The sequence below is a fragment of the Lathamus discolor genome, chromosome 12 (genome assembly GCF_037157495.1).
Source record: "Lathamus discolor isolate bLatDis1 chromosome 12, bLatDis1.hap1, whole genome shotgun sequence".
Taxonomy (NCBI): domain Eukaryota; kingdom Metazoa; phylum Chordata; class Aves; order Psittaciformes; family Psittacidae; genus Lathamus; species Lathamus discolor.
Window position 1 is genome coordinate 13,763,018 of NC_088895.1, and position 25,758 is coordinate 13,788,775.

Below are 25,758 nucleotides of genomic sequence, written 5' to 3' on the forward strand. Positions count from 1 at the left end.
ATGGCACAGCTCCTGATGAACTAGAGTGACAAATCTTCCTCTTCTTCCCCCCGCAGAGCAGAGGCCAAGTGGAGCATGCAGAAACCCTTATTGGATACAAGAGTGCTCATGATGACAAAGACTTGTGACTGGCATGGTCACCCAGACCTGCAAATGATTTGCTTCCCACACTGCCTGAGCTCAGTTCTGCCTCATCAACCAAGAACAATGTTTTGCTGAACAGTCCTGGCTGCTGAGGAACACGAACACACTTCCCACACGCAGAGGGACCCGCACTGCATGAAACCAGAGCAGATCTCCCTGGAAGACAGCTAATTTCCACCTGGCACAGAAAAGGGTTAAGAAAACACCATTAGCCCAGGCTTCCGTAGCTGCCCTTCTAAAAAGGACTCTTCAGACCACAGCACTGAGGAGTCCGAACAACAAATCGCAGTTTGTGATACAAAAACATGAGGATGCCTAAAATTGGCCCCTTTACTTCCTGCAAGTCACCTTTCTGTTCCCTCCTGGCGCCTTACCTCGCATCTAAAATGCCTTCATACTCCAGCAGCTGTCTCATGAAGCCTGCGTTCGGCCTTGCAATGCTGCGTTTCTGCTTCACGTAGTTATAGGCCTTTTCCAGTGACCAGCCAAACTCCTTCATTGCGTAGGCGATGACGGTGGATGCCGAGCGGCTCACACCCATCTTGCAGTGCACCAGGCACTTGGAATGGTTCTTCCTGCAGGAGGGCAAACAGGAAAACACCTCTCACCGTTCGGTTATGCTATCTGCTGTTACACAGTGGAGGGAGAGCACTGTGCCCTCCTGACCACCCTAGCACCGTGCATCAGCAGGTTAGAAACCTTGTGGGGTTCAGGGAGCCACAAGAGGAATCTCTCTCCAGAAGCTAGGGAAGGGCAGCCTCAGTCATGCTGCCACTTGAGGGATCACCATGAAGCCTCCTGCTTGCCCAAATCTTTGGATACAGGGATAAGCAGGAACAACCTTAGTGTAAAAGCCCAGCAGGGTTTGATGGGCTCTGTCACCGTCTCTTGTCTGCAGAGACAGCGGGGGCTAGTCCAACATGGACATGTGTTGGAGCATTTCCAGAGCTTGGGAAGGGGAAATATCCTTGTTCCTTTCTGATAATAATAATCATAATAAAGTATCATCAGTTAGGAGCAGGGTAATGCCAGGACAGGAAGAGACAAGGCCCAGGGAAGTTCCAGGAACACATCCTCCCTGGATTCAAGAAGGATTCAGCCCCATGCTGGATGAAGCACAGGGGGCACGGCTCGGATGTGTCCTCCCACAAGTCACAGTGCCCAGCCCACTCACTTGGCCTTGTTTATGAAGTGGTAGGCCTCGTTCCAGTGAGCCAGGAGGTCCGTGGTCTCCTCGTCGTACACGCGGATGTTGTGATAGGCGAACAAACCAGGGAAGAAGTTATCAATTTCCCTGGTCACATTCAAGATGTAGTCAATGCTGTGGAGAACACAAAGAAAACAGACTTGAAATGCCACTGCTGTGAAAGAGGAGCTGATGCACGTTGTGAAGACCATGAAGTATCACAGAATCCCAGCCTGGTTTATGTTGGAAGGCACCATAAAGCTCATCCAGCTCCAACCTCTGCCACAGGCAGGGACCCCTTCCACTGGAGCAGTTTGCTCCAAGCCCCTGTGTCCAACCTGGCCTTGAGCACTGCCAGGGATGGGGCAGCCTCAGCTTCTTTGTGCTATTGAGCAACGTTTTTCAGGTTCTCACCTCATGCTTGTTGTGTGCCTTGGGCAAGCAGCAAATATTTCTATGCTAAATTCTCCCTCAGCCAAAAAGCATGAAAGTAAATGAAGCCAAGTGGTGGTGTGGTGATGAGAGCGTGGTGACAGAGCCCTGCACTGCCTGTCCGGGCAGGTGAGCTGGAGATTGCTCATCCACAGGAAGCTCTGTGCCATTCAGACAGAGTTTTCCCCTAAGCTTAGTGCTGTATTATTTGCTGTTCTGTAGCCTGCAGGAATTCACACCCGACTCAACATCCTGGATGGACGTCCTGGGTTCACCACGACAATGGGCATTTCACACTCAGCTGTTACCCGCTAGAGGGGTATCAGAGATCTTGATGTACTTCACAAATGAATGGTTATTTTCACTCCACATGTTATTGATAGAAACAAGATAGGAAAGATTTCCCCAACAAGGAGCTGATGGTAAGTTACCCATGTTGTTGAGAATAGGCCCAAACTCATCCCTGCAGTCTACAAACATCATATGTCATCTCAAGAGGCCTGAGCATAAGTTAAAAGCAAACAGCTGGAGGTTACTCGGAGTCTAAGGCTGGTGCTTGAAAGGTCAGTACTCACCCTGAGCCCTGCAGCTCCTCGAGGTTGGAGGCATTCCACTCGGAGCCCTGCAACAGCCACAAAACACACATTTCAAAGGAGCACAAGAGCATCCCTTTTTCCTAAGCTTTTGCAATGTCATCTTCCTTAGCTGAAATACTGGGAACAGCCTCTGAAACACGGCACAGGGCAGGCAGTGCTGCTGCTCAGCACAGAGAGGTCCTGTCTGACAGGCATTACATCCTCCCTTAAGGAGTTAGTTCTAGGCCAGTGTGTGCGACTGAGCACATCCCAAATCACTGCCTCTGCCCACTCGGGATTCTTAAAGACAGAGATAAATAGTGCAGGGAAAGCTATGTGTGGCATGACTGGGATCACAGGTACCTGAGAAGTGAGGCAAATCCTGAAAGCTCTGGGGGTGGTTACAACTTAGTTCCCCCCCCCCGTATCTGCAAACCAGGAAGCTAAAAAGGGTTTTAAAAGCAGGTTTTGCTCTCACACACGAGCATTTCCTCTGCCTCTCTCCAGAAGAGCAATGAAAAAGACCCAAGCATAACGGGCACAAATGTGCTCATCTCCAGCAAGTCTTTGTTCCAGATGGCAGTGCCTGGTTTTGCTTGCAGTACCATCTAGCGGCAAAAGACTAGATGAAACACAGCCCGCCCTTCGGTTCTGCACGAGCTGGGACATCACCTTCAGCCTCAGTCTTTACATAGCTCTGGCCATGCTACAGAGCCTCATAGGCTTAGTCAAGATGCAGTGACCCTAACCAGAGCCCAAGAGCAAACAGCTGCAGCCCCAGCCAGGCCTTTTGTTTGCTGTAAAAGAAAAATCTCCACTGCTAGAAATAGAAAATGAACACGCACAGAGACAGGATCAACCTGCCAGGAAAACCATGCTATCAAGGCCCAGAATCAGTAACACCGCCAGAAAAAAGGGCTCATGAAGCGCAACTCAGCCTTGACACCAAATTCAGCTTCCTCTAAGCCCAACCACTTGTCAGCTCACTCCCACTGAGCCTCTTGCTATGCCAGAGCTCCAAACCCAGCAGCTTACCAGGTATAAATGATCAAAAATGAGAGATGGTTTGTCCATCTGACCCAGGATAAGCAGCATTTCATTGTCTATGAATTCCTTGAATTCCTTCAAGTTGCAGTTCATGTGTTTCTCCAGCTCATTTCGTATCTGCAGAGCAGAAAACAAAGCATGCCACCCAGAATCACATCTGGGTGATCTATCTATTTCTATCACAATAGAAACATCTGCAAGGAGTGAATCATGGCAGCAGCACTGGTGAAGAGAGAGATTTTCAGTGCTCTCCCATTTTCAAACACCAGGGCATGGACATAACAGCCCTCTCCCTGCCCCTCAGCTTCAGGAAGGGGCAAAGCAAAGCAAAGCAGCACAACTTTGTTTGATCCACCATGGAAAATTCCTGCAGGAATACTCAAAGCATCTTGACTGCACCAAGCAGGAACACATACACAGACTGAGGAGTTCTCAGCTTACGCCTACAACTTGTAGCACTGCTGTTACACAAGAGGGTAGCTGAAGCCTTCATTGCTAAGCTTAGGAAGGAAAGCCCTGCATGTTAATAGCCTGCCTTGGAAAACAAAACCCAAACCCAAAAGAACTACTTCCATTTGCTTTAAATGCCTGCACTGCGGCTGGATGTATTTACACCAGCTTGTGGGATGGACCCAAGCTAGCTTACGCCTTGTGATTTTCCATCCATACACCCACTAGCAAAATGCTGTCTCTGCAAGCCCCTCTGACACTTGTTCAGGAACAAAGAAGGTAAAACCTTAAAATGAAGCCAAGAGAGAAAGGAAGGCTCATACTCTGCTCTGCACTGTCCATGAGCAAGTGGAGATCACTCATCCAACACAGCTGCGAGGCCTCAAGCCACCAGCTGCAGCTTTTGGGAGTGCTGCCTTTGCTTGTGTCATCTGAGGGATGCACCAAGGAGTAAGTGTCTATAAAGTCACTGCCTGGGCATGCCCCACTGCTACAACCCAACTGTCACAGAGGCATCACCTCCAGTGCCACCTGGCTGGCAAAGAACCAGGCACTGTGACCTGGGAGCCACACACTTGTTACTAAGGTTGTGAAAAACGACATGGATGTGGCATTACCCCGATTCCCCTGCTGGGAAAGAGAGGAATAGCAAAGCCGAAGAGCAGAGCCTTTCAGATACACACTCAGAAACCAGTGACACCTTGGCATATGGTGTCTCTTCAGCAGTGCAGCACTCCCTGGAAAAGCAGTCTAGCAGGAAGAATGAGATAGCAGGAATTATATTTACCTCCTTGGAAGTGACATTTTCCAGGTCTTTGCTCATCATGATGCTCCGGAGTTTGGCTTTAATGAGCCGTTCTGTTCGTTCCCTTTCAGTTGGCCTGGAAAGGCAAAGGAGAGGATGCTGTCTCCAAGCTGGCAGCAAACCCAGGCTGCAACTCAAACAGTGCAGGAGTGGTGGGAAAGACTTGGATTAAAAGTGATTTTTATGGGAATAATGGAAGAAAAACATTAAGACTTGGAGAAAAGAAAGGAAAAGAACCACTGGAGGAAGAAGAGAAGAGGGAGATTCCTCTCACGAGCAAAGCCAACTTCTTCTAATGAAATTCAGAACTAACTTGTCAACAAACAGCGCTGGCGAGTCAGGGCGGGTGGATTCCAGGTCCTGCATCGCGTTCCACTCATTGATGCAGCTCTGGTCCGAGCTGATGCAGCTTTCATAGTACGTGGCCCAGACCAAGGCCACCCCACCTGGGAAGTAGTTGTATCTCCTTGCCACCTCACAGGCTTTGTGGAGGATCTGTAGAGCAGACCTGCAAGTTTGGAGAATGAATTTGTGCAGCTGTGAGCAGCAGGGACAGACAGAGCAGGATGCGAGCGATTATCACAGAGAAAAATCAAGACTTTCAGCAGTTTTGTGAAAGCAGCAGATTTTTTGTATCAGAGTTCAAAGAGGGCACAAACTGGCCCTTGGAGACCTTCTCAAGAGCCAGTCCAAGGCAGAGGCCAAATCTTGTCCTGATTAACATGCAAGCCCAAGGCACAAGTCGCTCTGGGATTTAATCATTAGTTAACTTGTGAAACCAGACCAAAGGAAAATAAAGAACATGGACAATTTTCAAAGCACCTTCAGCAAGGAGTCAGATGCACATTTACCAGCATTCCTGGCCCCTGACACGCTCCAGGGACAAGGCCCAGATTGGGTCATTTGTTTTTGCAAATTCTAGCATTACTTTTTCCTTCCTTCCCTCCTCATACTTTTCTCTTTTTAAGGTTCTTACTCCAAAGATGTCATTTTACCGAACACATCAACCACATCTGAGGCTGCCAACAGGAGGGGCCGAGTTCAAAAGTGACAGGAACAAGAGTTGCATTTGTTTCTGTACCCAATCACCCTTAGCATGACACCCTTCTCTACATCTGTATCTTTTCCCTATCAGAAAAGTGATGGATCTCAGGAGGCTCCAAGAGGAGGCAGCCGACTGCCTGGGCCAAGAGAGATGCGTTTGTTCTGCATGGGGATGGGGAGCAGCCTCTTCAAGGAGGAATTTGCTGGCAGAGCTGCTGCTGATTCAGCCACCTCTGCTGCAGTGTTTTGGAATCCCTGCACAAGGGAGGGGTGACAGGAGCTGAAAGGTGAACAGGCACCCGGGGCGGAAAGTTTCCATGCGGCAGGAACCCCAGCAACGAGGCAGAACACGGGGAATGCCATCGGATTGACAACGGGTCCTGAGGCTCCTCCTTCAGCCAGTCAGGAACATGCAGACAGAGAAAAGACTGGGTTTGCAGCCTGATGGCTTCAAGGTGGTCTTGCATATTTAGTGCCACTTCCCTTACACTGAAGGGCCCACAGCTGCTCTGAACAAGCAGAAGATCCTGGTTTCGGATCAGTATTCTCAGTCCTTTACAGCACTGGTACCTGTTGCCACAGGGAAGCAGCATCTCTGCTGCAGCTCACTAAATACCAACTACAGACAGTGCTAAAATGCAGTTTGGTTTTAATTTACTCACATAAATGAGTCTCTTTCTCAAGAAAGCCAATGAACACACATACCACATGGCTTGCACCGACACTGGCTTGAAGATGTGCATCCTCCCTGCAGTGCTCACGCTGAAGCCACTAACAGAGAGAGGCAAAACCCAACTGTCAGAAACTGCTCCTCACAAGCTGCACTCCACAAACAGCTACTGCAAGGGGCACTTAGGGTCAAAAAGGATCAGGGATGAGAATTTGTATCATGGATTTTCTAACATCCTCCCAAATAAGAATGGCAAGTGGACACCCTTCCCAGGGAGTTCAGAGGGTATTCACTGGGTACCCCAGGTTACACTGAGCAATTTAAGGGCAGCAAGACAGAATCCTCACTGTCTGAATAGGAGGACTGCAGCCATGAATCCAAAATTGGAACTTCATTTGCAAGGTGACAGAGAATCTCTCCTTGAGCCCACAAGTAGGGAAGGACATTCACATTTATCTTTTTAATGTGATTTCTTACCCATCACCATCAAGATGGATTTTAGTGTCGCTCCACAGCCGAAGAACCATTCCTATGGTGCAGCTCTTACTGGAAGAGAGGTTGTTACACAGGATGTTAAATATAGGCCATAATGAGGTCACGCCAATACCCTTAATTATTAATACTCTTGAATTTTTAAAATCCTCAAGTCTTGCTCTAGTAATTCCTAGTAATGCCTTAGGCCATCAAATGCACAGCACAAGGAGACTGGCAGCTGAAGGCTGAGGGTTTACTCTGCTATTAGCCTGCTGATTGCTCCACAGAGCTGGAGAAACACCACAGAAACAAGGATCAGTTTCCAGCTCTTCCACTCCAGAGCCTCCCAGAAAGCTCTGCAGTGTGAGCCCCGTCACCTCTCCTGCTCCCATCACCATGAGCCCAGTGCCAGGCAGCTCCCTAGCAGGACACAGAAGCAGATCTCTGGGATCTGGCTGCAGAGGTTCAGCTCAAAACACAACCCTGGGAGGTGGCAGAGCAGCCGCCTGTCTGCTCCAGAGGGGACCCCAGGGACCTTTCAGGGTGTTCGATTTTCACTCCATCACTCGGGCTGGTAGAAAAGATAAAACCACACTTTATGGCTTTACCTACCCCAAAAGAACACTTTTCATTTCAATCTGGCAAGAAAACGGAGCTATAATGGGGGCCAGTAACTTTAGATAGTAAATAATTAAGTGACTGAGATATTAAAGGAAATTGGGATGCAGACAGCAAGAGTCAGTTAAAGAACTCAGGTTTTGTTCTGTTCTTTTCCATTTTTAAGCCTTTAGCTCCTTCCTACAGCAGATAAAAGGACCTGATAGTCCCGTTGAATGCACATGTGGACAATGTGCACTGTAGAGCTTTGCAAGAGAAAGTGGGTTTTATTACACATATGTAAAAGGAATAAAGCCCACAAAAGCGCCTGACTAGTCCAACTGTCAGCAGTGAGGACACTTACAGCTCAGCAGTGACATTTCAGCCCCAGCACAGAGCCATGGAGTCACTCAATGGAGTCACTGATGCCAACTGACTTCTTTATGCAGAGGACTTGGCCTTAATTAACAAAAGCTTGGGCTTTCAGGGAGACATGGCAGCAAACCTCACAGTTAGGATGGATTTGTCACAACTTTTCCATCTTTCCTCTCGTCTCCATAATCATCAGCCAATTATTGCAAGGCTGGGTCAGGTCTGAAGATGACAGCAACATTCACTGTGCCATAAGGAAATGCTGCATTAGAGTTCCCTCCCTAGCACTAACAGGAGTAATTTAACCACAGATACAAGAGGCAGCAACACCAATGACAATAATCTCATTAGGAAGGCACAACCACGAGTTTCCCTACAGGTCTCCCTACAGAGCAAAAGCTCCCCTCTTCCACTTACAGCCACTAAGGTTTTCCAGAGGGAAAACAAACCCCACACTGGCTGCACCAGCACAGCATGGCAGGCTGCTAAACCATCGGAGAACAGGAACAACAGGCTGGAAGCTCTGCCAAGCCAGCCCCACATCTGAGCCAAGAGCTTTTCTGCCTTGGTTTGCTCACCTACAACTGGAATAATGTGAGAGGGGCTGTGATAACACAGTATTTTATTTGCCTTTCAAATACTATGTGCTCTTATCAGTTGGACAAAAGCAACAGCTCATTACTGACACTTTCTTTGTTGGTTTTGGAGGTCCTTCTGCAGTATTGTTTTTTGGCAGCTAAGCTACCCACCCAAAAACCCCATTGCTTCATAGGGTCAGAGCTGAAGTCTGGGGGATAGAATAAGTTCCAGTTTTTAAACATTGCTGCAAGAGCATTCTGAAGTGAGCAGACAGCAAACTACCACAGATGAGGTAGATACCATCCCTACAGGTGGATTACACATGAATGCTTTGCCCACAAGTGCCCAGAGTTTCCAAGGAGACTGAAAGCTTTCTGGATCAGAAATCACCCTCCCATCCCCATAACTGGTCAGAAAACTCAACACATCTCCTTTTGTCTTGCTAGAGTTTGCAGATACACATAAACCAACTGCTTGGAGACAGTTTGGTGCTGACCGGCTTCCCAGAGAACCCAGCCTGCCTGATTTCCAAGCCCAGCCTTGCCTCAGACATACCTCTCCTTGCTGGAGAAATCCACACCCAGCAGGATGTTCTCTTCCGTGTCCTGCCGCCCGCTGCTGTACACAACCACCATGTACCGCACGCGGTCTGTCCACACGCTCTCCAACCGGACAGCCTGGGGAAAGGTCAGCACGCTCTGCAAACAGCTCTCGGACAATCATTACCTCCATTGCTGCCTTGGGTTTTTAAGGTGCAATTGAACCCAAAAGCTTTATTTAGCTGCAGTACAAAAGACACAGGGAATGGCAGTCCCATCTTCTAGCAAAGGCTTGTTGCCAGCAACTTCAAGACTGACTTCAGAGTATCCATCAGCACCTACAAGCTCCTGTCTCTTCTCTGTGTTAATCAGCTGACTGGAACATTAAATCTAACAAAAAAGCCACACTTCAGACAGATCAGTTTCCTGCCCCAATTCATCACCTGGAGGTAAGGACCAGGGCAAAAAGAGCGGACCAGAAAACCTAGGATTTACCAATGCTTTTCAAGAACCTCTACAGGTCTGTTTCAAACGCCTCCAACAGAAGGAAAATGCAGCTTTTCTTACCAGTTTGATCCTGTCCTCACAGCGGAGGAGGTTGATCATCACCTGGAGGTGCTGGGGCAAATCACCTGCACAGAAAGCAGAGAAATCATCAGAAAGGGTCTCTTGCTGCACTAAGAATCAGCAGGATCTTGATACTTAAGGAAATTGTGGAGCTTGTAAAGTAAAAATTACCATTTAAGAGAGGCCAATGAGCTTTGCTGTCCCAGAGATACTAACAGAAGTGAGCTTCACTGATAAGGACCATCTGGCTCTGGGAGAACTTGACCTTACACTATTTGGAAGGTACCAAATATCCTGAGACCATCTACAACTGGCACAAAGGATGATACTTTTCCTGTTACAGCATCTCAGAGAAGACAAAGATATGGGCACAGGGGCGGAAGAGGCAGGAGGAACAACTGACTAGGAAGTGATGGATCCCTTCTGTCTCAAAGTGGTTCTCATGCATCAAGTCCCTTAAGCTCTAGACTGGTGGGTACATTTCTGTTTGATGAAAGCAAGCAAAAGGAACAAGGAATCTACAAGAAAACAAACCCAGTTCACATCTAATAACTCAGTAATGCACCATAACTTTCCATGCAAGATAAAATTCCTTCCGTAGGATGTTTGCTGGGTATATGAAATTGCTGACGATTAAAGAAACCCAAAGCCAAGCTTGGCATTCAAACACCCTCTTTGTGCTTGGAGTGTTTACTAAGCAGCAGGCACACAGTACCACACTGTGCCTTTCCCACATGCTCCTGCTCCCCAAAAGCCCTGCTGATCATCTTTCTGCTTCCCCAGCGATCGCTTACTCCAGACTGTCACAGACAGAAGGCTTAAAGCCACCGGGTAAGTGGAATCCACTTTCCTGACCCTACATCTGCTTACTGATCCCTGTGTACATTCACCACACAACTCCCTACCGTTTCTTCCCAACAGTGTGGCACACTGGAGGGGACTGGGGGAAGAAGGAGAGTCTGTTCTTAAACCATGACCAATTCTTACAGGGCAGGTAGTGATGAGTTAACTGAAAAGGGGATTTTCCTGAAACCAGGAAAGGGGATATAGGGAGCTAAGAAACCTGTGTCTACGCAGAGACCCAAATCCTGTTAAAACATTCCCTGCTCTTACCAGCAACACCAAACAAAACCAGCAACAGGTAGTTTCAAAAGGACAAGTGCTGGCACCAAAGTCCCAAACTTCAGATGACTGGAGGCTGGGAGAACACTTGGAGAAATGTCCCTGCTGTTCTGAACCAGACCTATATTAGAGGTCCTAGAGCCCTGTGACTCTGCCCGTCCAAGTTCCCTCCTCACAGGCTGAAGGGGAAGGCAAAGATCAAACCACTGAAGCACATGGGACATTCCCTCATCTATGGCTCTGGAAACCAGGGATACACACGCAGCACAGACCCCCTGGCTCAGCAGTGAAGCAAGAAGAGGTGCAGGAGGTGACTGAATCCACTACCTGCATGTTTGTGAGGATGCTGGAGGCTTCGCTGGCCTTGGGAGCTGTTTCCTTGTTGCAAGAAGAGGGCTGCACCTTTCACCATGAAAAAGCTTTCGCTCAGGCTGGAAAACAAACAACAGGAGTCAAGTGAAAGGAAACCCCAGCAAAAGGCACGCTCAGGTCTGTGCCTGGGGAAGGAAGGGCTTCCCCTCACTGAGCCGCAGCAGGGTTTTGCCATGAGAAGCTGTTCCCCAAGTCTGACCCCGCCACTTGCACGGCACGGCTCCAGGATTATTTATGACTTATTCATGTGTCATCTTCCACCAACATTTTATTACTTGGCCATTGCAGGAGATACTTGCCTGAGCTGTCATGGGCTGGAAATGACTTTATCATTTGATTATCAAACCCTGCAACTTAAAACCAGTAAAGGGTAAGGCTTTTTACAGGCTTAGACCTGTCAAATGACTGAGCATCAGGTTCCGAGTCAATCAGTTCCCACTCATTCCAGTTCTGGAGATCTCTTTGGAATGCAAACCAAGACCACGCAACCATAAAGTGCTTGTAGATTTCAAGAGGAAGGGAGGGACAATGGAACATGCCCATCACCAGAGAAAGGAAACTGCACTGAAACCTCAGGGGGAAAAACAACCACCACAAGAGCAAAGACTCTGCTTTGCTCTGGCTGGATACAACCATCCTAAGAGACAACGGGTAAGGCAGGAGGCTGCAGTATGTGCAGACACAATGGTATGTCCACAGAGTGAAACGACACAGGCCCCAGAAGGTAACTAAAGAGAAGGCTGAACCAAACCAGCAGTTACAGGCAGCACCAGCACAAGCCTAATTACAACCATCAGGCACTTGTGAGCATTTTAGTCTTGGACTAAAAGTCAGTATTTCCCCCAAGGCTGAACATCAGTGGCTACTGAGCTACCTTTTAGCTGCCCCAGCAACTGCTTACACTGCGCTTCCTACGCCGCTCCACCACCACCAGGGACATTCCGCACTACAAAGCCCAATTTTCTGCCGCCCCACACTTCCAAACATAGCTCCTCATTAATTACTGTCTGATTCCACTCCATATAAATGCTCCATTATGGGGCTGTGCTACACAGGAGTTACTTATGCTACAGAAAATGATCCCACAGGAGTTACTACTCCCAGCACTCATCTGCTCTGTACTTTATCCGGGGTCTTTGCCTTCGGGCAGAGCGAGCACTGATGCTCCATTCCACTGCAGGAGACAGGAATTTCGTGTCTCTTCATCATCTGCTGTAAGCTCGGCTCTTCCCTTCTCTGAGCACAGCCAAGGTTTCAAGGCAAAGCTCCTCATTTTCCAACTGAATCCTCAAGGAGCAAAATTCCCACTAAATCCAGACCCGGTTTAAATCTGAGATTTCAGTTGGTTCTGAAAAGCGAGTCCAAGTTTTCACCCGAGTCCCAGGCTCCACAAGTCACCCATGGGGTCAATCAAATGCCAGCGGGACAACTGCACTCAAACCAAGCCTTCCTCCAGGTACGCTCCCGCAGTATTCCAGCACTCACCACCTGGTGAGATGTGCCTGAACAGGAGCTGCTCCTGATCCCAAACTCCGGCTCTGCTCTGCCTGCCACACACGCTAACAGCCAGAACTCCTGCAAAGGGGAATCCTCCTCACTCCCATAGCGAGCCAGGAAGGCTCTTGTTTCCTTCACACCCCAGATCTCACAGGAAAGCGTTCAAAAAAGGCCAGAAGTAACACAAAAGCAGTGACACCAACAGCACATCTGGGGTGTTCAGCCACCAGCTTCACACACGCTCATAGGGAAGGGAATGATCAACGCACAAGGAGATAATCCACAGTATTCCTGCCCCAAGGATTTTGGGAAATGCTTCTCTGAGAAAGTGAAAAAACATCCCAAGGGATATTCTTTTATCCCCAATAAAGCACTGACTGGGATTTCTACAGCAGGAAAACCCTTAGAAGAAACAGAGCTCCCTCCCAAAGGCATCGGCGGCTCCTGCTCTGAGGGTTCATCTCGCCTCATGTTCTCCTCTTGCTGTCAGGAAATCTTCCTTAATAAACCAGAAGATTCCCAGTTGCAGGCAAATGAGTCAGCCGTGCTGCAGGGGCAGAACGGGACCGCAGGGGAAGGACAAGCCACACTGCAAAGTGCTTGTCCCGGTGCACTCCATTGGCATGGACTGAACCGGAAAGCAAAGCCCAAGGAAGATTTCTCTTTCATGCTGGTTTCTAACCCGGGTACCAGCTTTACAAAGCTCAGCTCCCCATGAGCCAGCCTGCCTCCACCTCCCCAGTCTCCACATAAGCTCCCATTCCCACAGGACCAGCAAGGTGCCGAACAGAGGGAACGCACCCAAGCACCTCTTTGCCAAAGCTCCTATTTTCCATCACAGGGAAGCAGCAGCATTAGCCCACAACGAGCCTTATCTCCGCTCTGGGAACACTCCTCACTCTCAGTCACTTCACACAACTGCTCTAAGAGACAGCTAAATGAAATGCAAGTGAGAAACATGCACGGCACAATATTCCAACCCAGTTTAAGCCCCCTTTTAAATCCTGCACTTCCAACAACCAACCAAAACTCCAGCCTCTTTAAAAAGATCTCCTAAAGAACAGCAAAATCCTTCCATTAAAGAACATCCCAACTTTTGACCCTCGGCAGCAGTGATAAATGCCCCAGTAAGCAGCATTTGTTAGCAGCAGAAAAACGAGTGGCTAATACATACTAATTCGGACTGGTTCTCTTTGAACAGCAGAAGCATTGTGCTGGCCCAAGAGTCAGACAGAAGTCAGTAAAGTTGAGAAGATTCATAACTCGCTGTAAAACTCACATCCTTTTGCTTCTAAAGCCCGAAAAGCAAAGAAAAGAAGGAAAAGAAAAGGTCGACCGTATATTCAGTGCGGAGCAGAGAAATCGTGTCTGTTGATGCTACCCAGGAACTGGATGACTTTTACAGAACACTGTGTCTTCCACCGATATCCTGGCTTGAAAAAGCACTTGTCCTAACATCTCCTGATGAAAGAGGGCCATTCAGGAGGGGGGAAAACCAGCTGAGGCTCGTCTAATCGCTTCCCTCCTCCAGACTTTGTTTGTTTGTTCGCTTCCCAAGGCAGTGCAGCGCCTATCAGCACAGCAGCCCCTGCCCGCAGGAAGCCCCTATTCCCTGGGCCAGAACTAGATAAGCATCATGTAGACTAATGCCTCTTCATTCCTGTACAGCTAAAGCACTGCATAGCAGCTCTGTAACACAGACATGATAAAGACTTGTTGCGTACAGACCCGGACTAGCTCTTTCTCCAGGCATAAACCAGAATGGCACGTTTGCCTTTCACCAGCACCACAAGCCTGACCAGGGACAGAAGCAGCTCTCTGTTCCATTCCTACCCAGCCTCACTGGCAGAGGATCCATGGCCACCCATCCCCTGGATGCCCATCCAGGAATCCTGAGCAGCATAGCTGCTTTACAGGAGTCACTTCAGGCTCTTGAATAAATGCAGAGCCCACAGGTTCTGGCACAGCCCCAAGGCAAGGCTGGACACAGGGGCTTGGAGCAAGCTGCTCTAGTGGAAGGTGTCCCTGCCCGTGGCAGGGGTTGGAACTGGATGAGCTTTAAGGTCCCTTCCCACCCAAATGGATGGCAAGGAAAAGGTACTTAACGGCCAGAACCCCCTGTGAGCAGGCTCCTGCGTCTCTTGCTTCACCGTCCCTTGCTCCATCCGCTGGCTCCGTGCTGCTCGACTTGAAAAGGAAATATTTCTTTCCCTTTGGGAAAGCTCCAGAAGAGCGTGGCTGCAACACACATCAATTACATGTCGAGTTGCTCAAGCACACAATAGGCAGTGCCTTGTCAGCGTTACAAAACGCTGCCCCCCGGGTCCACAAATGCCAGTAAGGATTCTGTTAAATGTATTGGATTTTGGAACAGAGCTGCTTGCATTAGGGGATGGACAGAGAGAGCTGGACCAGCTGCCACTCACAGTGCTCCCTAAGCTTTGCCTTGCCCTTGGGGCTCAGGTTGTGGTGTGTTCCTCAAAGAAACGTTGAATGCCTCAGGTCCTTGAGTTCCCTGTTTTAATGGGAATCTCATGTAAGACATAATCCTGTTGCAGAATACAAGAGAACACTATTAATACATCTTACACAACTCATCTCAAACTACATATCCATACACAGAAGTTAGTAAGGAGAAAACCACTTTCCCTGGAAGACACAGCCAAGCCTGAGGTTGATTCAGCAGCCCCTTGCCAGTCTAAGGATTAAAAACTAGTGTCTAACTAAAAGAGGCAGAACATAGGAACATCAGTCTGTGCCTGGCTGGGTATCCCTGCTGATCCCAGCACAGCCACAGCATCCCTCCATGCATGGATGCCCAAGGAGCCTGAGTTATCCCCACACCTCCAGTGACTCCTGGGGTTTCTGGAGCCATAATGAACTTGTTATCTCTGTGTTTGCTGGTGATCACAGCCAAGCAGCCTGTTCAGTGTAAGTGCTGCTCAGATCTGCTCGCTCCCAGCTCGTGTTTTAGTGCTGAGCTCATGTAGTGAACGAGTGCATCCGCTCTGCATGGCTTTGCTTTGTGTTCTCCTCAGGGACCCTCACTCCAGCCGGTGCAGGTCGAGGGCAGGGAGCTCTAGGAGCAGAGAGATCTCCCCTCAGATGCTCCCGCAGGCCCTTGATGTGCCAAAGGGTGGATTCTGAGACAGGGCACACTGAAACAGCAACAAAACTAAACTGGACAGGAGCACATCAAACAGAAAGGAAGATGCGGGCAGGGCAGCAGCAGGAAGACAAGGAGCAGCTGCTCCCTGCTTCCCAAGCTGCGCTGACAATTAAAGCACACTGCTGCTTGCTTTGGCTTGATAGGAGGAACATCAGATAACACTTCCTGACCAAGAGAGGGGCCTTCAGAAGGGGCCTGAGCAACACAAAACAGCGCCAGGGAACAAAATGAACTTCAAAGCGAATGGCTGACATGCTACTGTTCAACCCGAGAAACAGCCACGGGAGCTGCAGCAGCAGCAAGTCCTTTCTCATGCTGTTTAAAATAGCACTTTGGGTGTTCCCAAGTGGCCTTTGCTCTTGTGTCACACACTGGTCAAGCAGAGTCCAGTGCCATGGAGACACCGAATGAAACATAAAGGAATCACCTTGGCAAATACAGCTGAGACTACCACCACAACCACCCCAAACTAATGTGCAGCACAGCTATGCAGCAGGAGCAGCGAAGGACCAGTTTCATAGCATGTATCATGGAGCAGTTTGTGTTGGAAGGGACCCTGAAGCTCATCCAGCTCCAACCCCTGCCACGGGCAGGGACCCCTTCCACTGGAGCCGCTTGCTCCAATCCCTTGGGTCCAACCTGGCCTTGAGCACTGCCAGGGATGGGGCAGCCACAGCTTCTCTGGGCAGCCCATCCAACACTTGAAATGTGGTTTTAAACCAAAGCCCTATTGCACACATGCATAGACTGTGTGATTTACTGATAAACTGACCTGAGATCAGAACTGCAGGTGCCCAACAAGGAGGCTAGGCAGCATCCCATGCTCCGAAGGGATCTTGTAATGCCTTCCCACAGGGGCAAACATCTCCCCCATCCATTTCCAAGGCAGTCGGGCAGGCAGCAAGACCCAGGGCAGGCTTTGCTCTCCTGCTCTTAGCAGTGCAGCAACAAAAGGGGAGTCTGAGCATGTACTGTTCAGCTGCAAGGCGTGGGCCACATCCACAGTGCAGGAATGCTAAGAGGGGCTGGAGACACTGCTGGCCATTCACAGCACAGATACAAACCCTCCTCCAGCACAAAGGGGAGAAAGATGAAACTGAAATCAATCATGAAGCCCACAAAAGCTCATTTCCCAATGGATATGGACAGGTGGTGACGTGCCTCCAGTACTGGGAGAGTAACACATTGGGCTTGAGCAGGGATCACCCAGCTCCACGTGGAGCCCAACCAGGGCAGCACACAGCTCCGAGGGCAGAGCATGGATAAACCAGCCAAGAGAAAGGGCAGGAAGAGGGAAGCAGACAAATTACCAGGATTGGTGCCCATTCCAGCACAAATCAGTTAGCGGAAGAGCTCCCAAACAGCCAGGAAAATTCCAGGAATCCCTAGGACTGGGATGGTGAAGAGCCAAATAAAACAAAGAGATTGTTTCACATGGAAAAAGGAATCCTTTTTGCTCATCCCGTTGATCGCAGAGTTCAAAAAGGCATGGAGCTGATCACAACATCATCCAGCTACGTGATGGGCTTGGAATGAACGGCTGGAACCACAGAGAGCATTCCTGAGATTCCCAATGATGGCATTTTGGTGACAGCCACTGTCTCTAGAGGCCGAGGCCCCATCCTCTCCAAACCTCAACCTGCCCATTGAGCTGCTATAAAGAAACTTCTCTCTTGTGCTTAGGAGAGGAGAAATGACTCTACAGAGCCTCCTGGCACACCCTGGTGGGCTGAGGGAAGCCGGCTCTTCCCAGAACACTGTCTCCCTTCTTCCCCCACACTAAAAGACACCCTGTGTTCTCCTACACATCCCTTTTTGGAATGACGCTGTTGCCACATTATTGCCATAGCTGTTCTGTGACCACAGGTAGGGAGAGGACAGACCACAAGCCCAAGGAGTGCCAGGGAGGTGTCAGGAGCTCCCGTCCTCCTCCCCAGCCGAGCTGTCAGCACATGGGCCGATCCTCCTGCATTCCTCCTGTCAACTCATTGTTATAATCCATTAAACCATTTCAGTAAGTCACCCCACTTCCCCCCCTCAGTGGTGTCTCCCAGAGAAACAAGTGGAAACTCTCCCCTGGCGCCACTGGAGAAGAAAAGGAAGGTGAATGATAGCTTCAAGGATGGAGAAAGCAGCTTCCAAGCGGCGCATACGAAGGTCAGCCAGGACACGGGCAACAGCATGGGAAGCACAACTGAGAACCCTACAGGCAGCGGTGGCACAGCAACCCAAGAAACAGCTCCGCTGCTGGGTTTCAGAATGACTCCAAAAAAGGCAGCACAGACCGGGCAGCACTTGACACGTTGGTAATGTGGAAAAATAAAGTCAAATCCAGACGGATCATGCGGGGTAAAAGCAGAGTGAGAACAGTTCCAGCTCAACCCAGACACCACCTCCAGTGTTCAGCTAGACCATAGCCTGCCTCATCTGCCCAAGGGGCTCCAGCCAGCACAAGGGCGAAGGTACACCCCAGCAACTAGGAGACCACCAGCCAGGGGAAAAGCTGGCTTAAGGTGGAAAAGAATCATAACATCACAGAATCATAGAGTCAGAATCGTTGGTAAAAACCTCAGGATTATCCTTCTTTACGTCCTCCACTCCAAACCCATCTTTTACAAGCAGCATCAGTACTGCAGAGAGAACATCTGTAGCCCAAAACACTTTGCAGGGCTGGAGGGAGATGCCCACACGCAGGCAGGCTGTGAGCAGGCCCACAGGCAGCGGTCCCTGCAGGGATGCGAGTACTGGACATGACCGTTTGGATGGCAGACAGAGCAAACAGGCAACATTCCGAACAGCTGAAAGGGACCTTTTGTCCCCTTTCCTGCATTTCTGGATGCTTTGGCCTCTGCTGCTCAGCCCCAGAGGCTTTCTGCCCAGCAGCACACCATGGACCCCCCAGCAGCCACCCTCACTGGTGGTTCCTGCAGCAAGGGTTGCGTCAAGAAGCATTGGTGAGCTACAGTAGGTCTGGTGAGTCCCTCTACACAAGGTCTCTGTGCTGGTGAGCATCAGGCACAGACTCTGGGTCCTACAAGTGTTAGGTCAGTGCTGGGGAGTGTTTGGTGCAATGTGCACTACCCTGACATATCCACCAGCTGAGGTGGGTATGGACACACAGCACAGCAGCTGCTCAGACGGTTCCATGTGTGTCCCTGCTCCTGTTCCAGGAAGGATGCAGGGAAACCTACCTCTCCTGTGGGAAAAGAGAAACCTTTGCTGCAAGGGGACGAGGTGTGTGCACACAAACAGCTCTGGCAGTGATATTAACCACTGCCAGGTCACACCCTGGGGATGGACAGCCATACCTTACGTCATGGAAAGCTGAGGCAGGCCTGCCCGGGCTGTACAAGCTCAACATCACTGACTCCTGCCTGGACTAAAGCCCTCAGAGAGGAAAGGCAAGTTCTGCATAGAAGAGTCCTTCTCATCAGAGATAAACCTGAACAACTAAGGGACACCTAAGGATGCAGGTTTGCATCCATTTGAGGTTGGGACTTATTTTTGGCCTATTTTGCTTTCTGGTTTATTTCTGTGTAGCAGCGATGTGATTCTGCATCAGGGCTTCGAATGCTGCAGAGTGACACGCAAATGTCTGGGAGATAAACCACAACCCAACATTCTCTTCACGCAAAGCAAAGCCATGCCCATGAAGGTGCTCTGCGCATTTCACATCTGAAGGGCACTTGTCAGCAGACCACAGCTCTGATGTGCCTGCGAAATCCCTGACTCACAGATCTTGGCAATGGATTATCACAGATTCAGGTATTTCAAATCAAGAGGCATTGGGAACCAAAATATTTTTCTGACCCAGCTCTAACACCTAAATAAACAGTAACCACATTGGCCTTTTACAGGAACAGAACTCAGTGCCAAGCCAGTACCTTTGATAACGGGGCCAGTTGGTTTGTTTCAAGCCAAACTGCTGAGGCTTCGTGGAAAAAAACCTAACAGAATAAAAGAAAAGGGTATTTATATCGAGTTCCAAAGCGGGGCTGAGCACTGGCAGACCTCCTGCTGTTACTCTCCCAGCATCCAAGTAAACTCCTCGTGTTGCTCAACTTCAAGTCAGCAACAGTTTCCTGGAAAGGCCAGAGCTCAAATAAGTGTCAACCAAGCGCAGGCTCCTCGGCTCCGTGGTCTTTGAACACCCCACACAACCCACCACTAATGTAAAGGTCTAATTATATCTCCATCAGCTTCCACGGCCACACCTTCAGGCCAGAAAGGGTCACGAGCCTGGGACTCTGCCTCCCTATTGTACGGAGCACGCTAAGGCAGGATGCTGCAGCCCTGCCAGGATGTGATTCAGCGTCCTGTTTTGCACAGTTAATAAAATCAGCAGCTTCTGCCCCAAGAGCTCCCACCAAGTAAATGGGGGACAATAAATACCGCAGTGAGTAGGACGTGTCATGTGCGTAATGAGCTGCTGTCCCCACAAACGCATCCTCAAGGCTGCTGCCTGATGGACCCCCAGCCCCTGCACATTCCCAGTTATCGTCAACCTGGCCAAAGCTGCAGATACTCCCTCCAGCAAAACACGCTTACAAATCCTTAAAAGAGTTAAAGATCAGGATGTTAATAAGTAATTTTGGGTACATCAAAATATAACATACATAAATAACATCCCCAGCTGTGCTGGGCACTCCGTGCAGCAAGAAGAGCCTGAACAGTGCAGTTGCATTTGCCCTTCAAGTTTCCATGCTGATGGAAGCTTGCTGATGCAGCAAGGAGTCTGCTTTATTACAGTGATTTTAACCAAACAGCCTCCTCATAACGAGTCCTCTGGAGTGTATCACAGAATCATTCAGGTTGGAAAAGACCATCAAGCTCATTGAGTCCAACTGTTAGCCCAGCACTGCCAAATTCACCACTAAACCATGTCCCCATGCGCCACACACATGCCTGTTGAACCCCTACCCCGGGCAGCCTGTTCCAATGCTTGACCACCCTCTAAGTGAGGAAATTTGTCCTAATACCCAGTCTGAATCCAATGATGCTCTGTAAGGAGTCTGCCTGCTGTAATTACTCCTCCTGTTGATCACTGAGCTGCTAAGGGAGTTTACAGCAACCTGAAGGCTCCACCTAATTCCAGCAGCAAACACAAAACCATGTCAAACCAATGCCCAGTGTAACTCCATTACCTCCAAAAGAGAAAAATCACTTCACTTCATTAATCTACAGCAAAAAAAGCATTAGCTAAAGGGACTGTAGGGCAGGTTATCAAACCAGTGTGGTGCAGCATGTTCCTTCCTGACCAGGTCATCATGCAGAACACAAAGGCGAGTAAATGAGGTGGAAAGCGAGTGGGACGTGCTGCCTTCTACCCATCCCAAGCAGCTGTAGGTTCCTCAGACCTCCAAAGCCAGATGCCTCTTACAGCTGAAAGGTTTTATTGCTGAATAAAACCAAACAGACCTAATGCTTTACTCTCAGCGTTTCAGAATATGAGCTAATAGACATCTGCCAAGCTGCAGATGGGAGAAGGAGGTTCAGGAGCATTAAGTAACATGGCAAGGTACAGAGGATGGCATCAGCAAAGACAGGAAGAGCCCCAGTCTCTTTCTCTGCCACTGCTCAGCAGGACACTGGATGCTCCAGGCAGTGCTCTCAATGCAGGGCCTCTACATAGAGAGGCAGCAGCACAGCCTATGCCACTAAAGCACTCTGCAAATATACACAAGCCCAATCCTAAAAACCTTTACCTCCACTGCTTCTCTTGCCAGCTCCTAAAACTGGGTTTAGTGGTGCCAAACAGGAACAGTTCTTTCCATATCGATCTGCAGGCTTGATCACAGGCTGGAGACAACTGGCTCCTGCAGCAGCTCAACCTCCATCTCCCTGCAGAAGTGCCCAAAACCACCCTCCCAGCCCTGTTTCTGACCACATGCAGAGTGCGACTGGAAAGCCAATGCTGGTAAAGGTCACAGAATGACTGGCTAAACAAACTCACTTGTGTCTGTAATTAAAGCCAGTGATTATCTTCCTGCATTTGCCAGTTCACAACACCCAACACAACACCGCTGGCTTTGTAAAACATCTCCTTTGACTTGGTGCTAGAGAGCCAGCCGATGGTGAGCAATGGAAGTCAATCGGGTTGCACCAAGGAGCAGGGTAAGAAAAGCCCCATTGAACTCCAATCTTGTAAAACATAAGGGTTTGGGGAAGCAAAATGGACTCCTGGCTGCCTGCTGGAAATTACCTTACAGAGATCAGAGGTAGTAACAGCGAGGCTGGTTTGGGACTCTGGTCTAATGGGGCTCTGGATGTTACCTTACCAAGGCTTCTGCAGCATTTTGGGGACGTGGGAGAAAAGGAAGACTTTAAAGCACATTAATGTCTAACAAAATTGATAAAGCAACAATATCCGTGACAGAAAGCTGAACCTAGAACGTGTCCCCTCGGCCTGTACTAGGGTAGAGGCTGTTTCAGGGAGAAAACAAGAGAGAAAAGCATTTTGAAGGGACAGAAACCATAAGGAAAGCCTCCTGCTCTTAGACCAGAGAGCAGCAAGATGTTATAAAACCATGGTACAGACCTATTCCTCCAATAAAATAACCTAACCAGATCCAACTGCACAGCCTCCACTGAAAATCCTGGAAGTTTTAGGGATGAATGAAAATAATCTGTTCAGCAAGCAGATAAGCAAGTATATCATCAGTGTGTAATAGCATGGTCATGCTGTATTGATGAAACACACTTTGAGCTGGCAGCAATGGGGTCTTGCTTCCAAGAATCCTTCATTTTCTGACCATGAGGATCATTGAGGTCTGCGAAGTGAGGCATTGGGCTGCTGGCCCCAGTATTCAGGGCATATGTGACAAAGCAGAGCTGTCACCTGATTCTCCACCAAGGCTAGACCAGGATTTAAAGATCCACAAACCTGCTCACAGCCTGTTCCTGCCTTTTTTAACACAGGAGACCTGGGCTCAGCTGTTGGAGAAGCAGCACAATGAAGTTGTGGCACAATTCTGCCACCCCATGGGCACTGGGTAAAGTCTCAGCTCATTGATCCCGAGGAATCCAGCAGGAAGGGCACAGGATCTACCCACCTCCCTGTCAGAGGAGCTTCAGTGCTCAGCCATGCTGTGTCCGCACCAAGGCCACACATTCTCTTCAGTCCTTGGCAGTGTTTCCCCTGAGTACAGCAAAGGATCTGCACAAAACCCATCCTATTCTCAAGGTCTATCTGATGATTTAATTACCTGATTCTTTATCCTGAAAATCATATACAGAAGAGCAGCCCCAAGAGACTGAAGGCCAGAGGAAGCTCTTGGGCTCTCAGTATGCAGCCATTGCTGCAGCATTTTTCAACAGCAAGAAGAAAGCATCAGCCTTTAAGCCCAGTCTCACTACATCTACCCCCACGATTGCTCCGGTCAATGATGGATGCTGGGGCCTGGCTTGCAAAAAGACCAAAAGTAGCCACAAACCCAATGACCTCCCAGTGCTTTAGGTGTATATTGTCACCGAGTTCATTTGTAATGCTTTTACCTGAAACCAGGATAATCAAAGTAGGAAGCAGTAACAAGGAGAAGAGACCAGGCCTGCTGAACCACCGCTGTTTTCACACTTTATCTCTCAGATGGGGGTGTACAGGTGAGGGGGTAAGAGCTGTCTGCAGCAGCTGGCTTTCAAGTCAACAGTCCATGTAATTTCTCAGAGCCCCATTAGACCAGAGTCCCAAACCAGCCTCACTGTTACTACCTCTGATCTCTGTGCAATGCCAGCAAGAGGAGCTTCCCCTTCTCCAGCTGCTACCTCATTCTTTTCCAGCCCCTTGCATGAAGTGGCTCTACACAACCCTGGTATCAAAGGAGTCAAATTCCTGATGGTTAATACCCAGGAATAAGCAGAGCCCTCCCCTTCCCATCCCCCTTCCATAGCCACAATCTCAGAGAGCAGCAGCAGAGACAGAGACACTGATAACAGTGAAGTGCTTTGGCCAGAGCTGAGGAGCAATTGTCCAGTTTCTTCTTCCCAGGAAAGAAAAATCCCAAACCCTCTTTTATGCTTTCAGTTCATTAAACACTCATCTCAAAACTAAACCGATCAGGGAGAGATCACCCCAGTGTTCAGCTCCCTGCAGATCACACAACGCCCTCCAGGCAAGCTCCAGGCTGGAGTCCTGGCCAGGATCAGGCCTGGGATACATGGCAGGCAATTAACAACAGTGGAAATGATGGTTAGAGCCAAGCAGCTCTGCTTACCTCACGTTTAATTTACGTTCCTCATCACTGCCAACCTCCAGCTGAGGGGAGAAAAGGATAAAGAGAAAGTTACACACTGGTTGTTTCCATACAACTTGTTCACAATCCCCACGCTTCTTAGAGCCATCCCTCATTGATGGGCTTTGGGTGGTTGTTTTCCACGGAGGGGTTTCTTTCCAGTGCCAGGGATAAAGGAGCCTCCCTGGCCATAGATGCCATCAGCACCCAGCGCCGGGTGACAAAGGGGCTCACGGGGATTTTAAAGCTATTAGATCCTAATCCTGCAAGCTGGTCCTAGGGCACAGGTCGGTTTGAAGACTGCCAGCCTCGGCGTCACCATGAGCACACACGTGAGGGCAGAACGTGGCAGGAGCAGCAGAGAAACGCTGCAACCCAAGAGCTGGGCACAGATTGATGCTGCAATTCAGGGTGCGCAGGCACAGCACAAGTGCCCTCCAGAGGATGCAGCCAAAACTGCCTGGCTGGGACTGTCACAACCTCCGGTACCTGAACCCCCAACCTGGCACCGATGTGCAGCTCCTCAGGGACCCCTCTGCCACCTCCAAGCTGCCCGGATGCTGGCAGAAGACGCATCCCGAAGCGGGATGATGGTTGCCCGGTCACCAACAAGCCCTATGTCTGCTGCCTTGCTGATAAACACACTGCTTTGATGGCAGACATGTATCAAAACAGCCACTTTTTTTCCACTGGGCCCTGCTGGAAAGTCCCCTTAGGAGCAAGTCTGGCTGCTGAACTGCCTCACTGGCCCCCACACTTTGTTTACTCTCCTTAAACTGAAGCGTGCCAGCTGCATTAAGCCTCCTCTCAGAACCAATTTCACACAGCCATGCTTTTCCAGCCACCCCCTTCAACTTCTCTATTAGTTTCTGGACAAAATTCCTTATGAAAGGAAAACAGAGCTGGAGCTAATTGCATCCAGAGCTGACTGAAAAACAAAGGCTCAAAATACTCCTCCTCCTTTGGTCCTGTGTGAGTAGACAGAGGAGGAAGGGCCACGAGCATCCCCTCAGAGGGCAGAGTTGCACCAGGGACACGGTTCAGACCCAAGAAGTAAAGCAGGGACCTAACAGATCACCCTGCAACAGGAAAACCCTCAAAGCTGCAACACACCAGAGCCGGAGGGACAGAAGCCTTCAAGAAATGATGCTCCACCAGCACTCGGGAAACACTTTGGTATTTACTACAACACTACTCAAACCCCACATCAAACAAAGGCCACCATAAGGGTGCCTTGTTTCCAGGGGGGTTTGCAGAAGTGAACCATAAGCAAACAGCCTCACATAAAGCAAGCCTGAAGTTGTGTGTGTGTAAGAACTCAGGCTGTTCCCCACTCCGAGTTGCAGGAGGTGCTCAGTTTACAACCTGCAAGAACCAAGGGAAGCCAGGAAACAAACCCCAGATGCAACGGCAGGGGCCGGATATTGGAATTATGGCCATTTGGAGGGAAGGAGATAGAGCAAACCCATCCAGAACGTCTGCAGCTGATGGCGAGCACATACCAGGGCTATTTTTAGTCTGTTTACACTGTGCAGCAGCAGCGCAGGGCCCTGAGAGCACCCCGAGCCCCACTGCCCCCCAACAACAGATCCCCTCAGCCCAGGGATGCTCCATCAGGATTCTGGCCTCTGTAAGGTCAGCCCCTGTTTGTTTGGCTCTGTCACGGAGCACCAAGGGGAGGAAAAGCTGGTTTTAAACAAATGCGATGGGAAGTCTTGATCATTGTCAGCTGAGGCTCAGCAGCAGAGCCAGCCCCTGGAGCTGCTGCAGGCTCATCCTCTGCAGAAGCCAACTTGAGTTCAGACTCAGCTCTCCCTGTATTTCCTATTAGAAAGCCGCAGTGAAACCAACCAAGGCAGAACCCTGCTGCTCGCTGCCATGCTGAGCGC

At 49.5% G+C, this 25,758-nt stretch overlaps 1 protein-coding gene across 2 annotated transcripts in view; it reads right to left on the reverse strand.

Moving 5' to 3' along the window:
- The window catches only part of SSH1 (slingshot protein phosphatase 1), a 33,661-nt gene that overhangs the window by 5,656 nt on the left and 2,247 nt on the right, over positions 1 to 25,758 (reverse strand). The window contains exons 2-13 of one of the 2 annotated variants that reach the window (XM_065692413.1): positions 23,852 to 23,892; positions 10,931 to 11,034; positions 9,482 to 9,546; positions 8,931 to 9,052; positions 6,831 to 6,899; positions 6,389 to 6,454; positions 4,953 to 5,147; positions 4,622 to 4,715; positions 3,373 to 3,501; positions 2,338 to 2,384; positions 1,319 to 1,465; positions 519 to 719 (exon numbers count right to left, since the gene is read on the reverse strand). In XM_065692413.1, the coding sequence (XP_065548485.1) occupies positions 519 to 719; positions 1,319 to 1,465; positions 2,338 to 2,384; positions 3,373 to 3,501; positions 4,622 to 4,715; positions 4,953 to 5,147; positions 6,389 to 6,454; positions 6,831 to 6,899; positions 8,931 to 9,052; positions 9,482 to 9,546; positions 10,931 to 11,034; positions 23,852 to 23,892 (1,280 nt within the window). Of the gene's footprint in view, positions 1 to 518; positions 720 to 1,318; positions 1,466 to 2,337; positions 2,385 to 3,372; positions 3,502 to 4,621; positions 4,716 to 4,952; positions 5,148 to 6,388; positions 6,455 to 6,830; positions 6,900 to 8,930; positions 9,053 to 9,481; positions 9,547 to 10,930; positions 11,035 to 13,646; positions 13,825 to 23,851; positions 23,893 to 25,758 lie in introns of those variants that run through there. The other variant, XM_065692414.1, reaches the window with a different exon arrangement.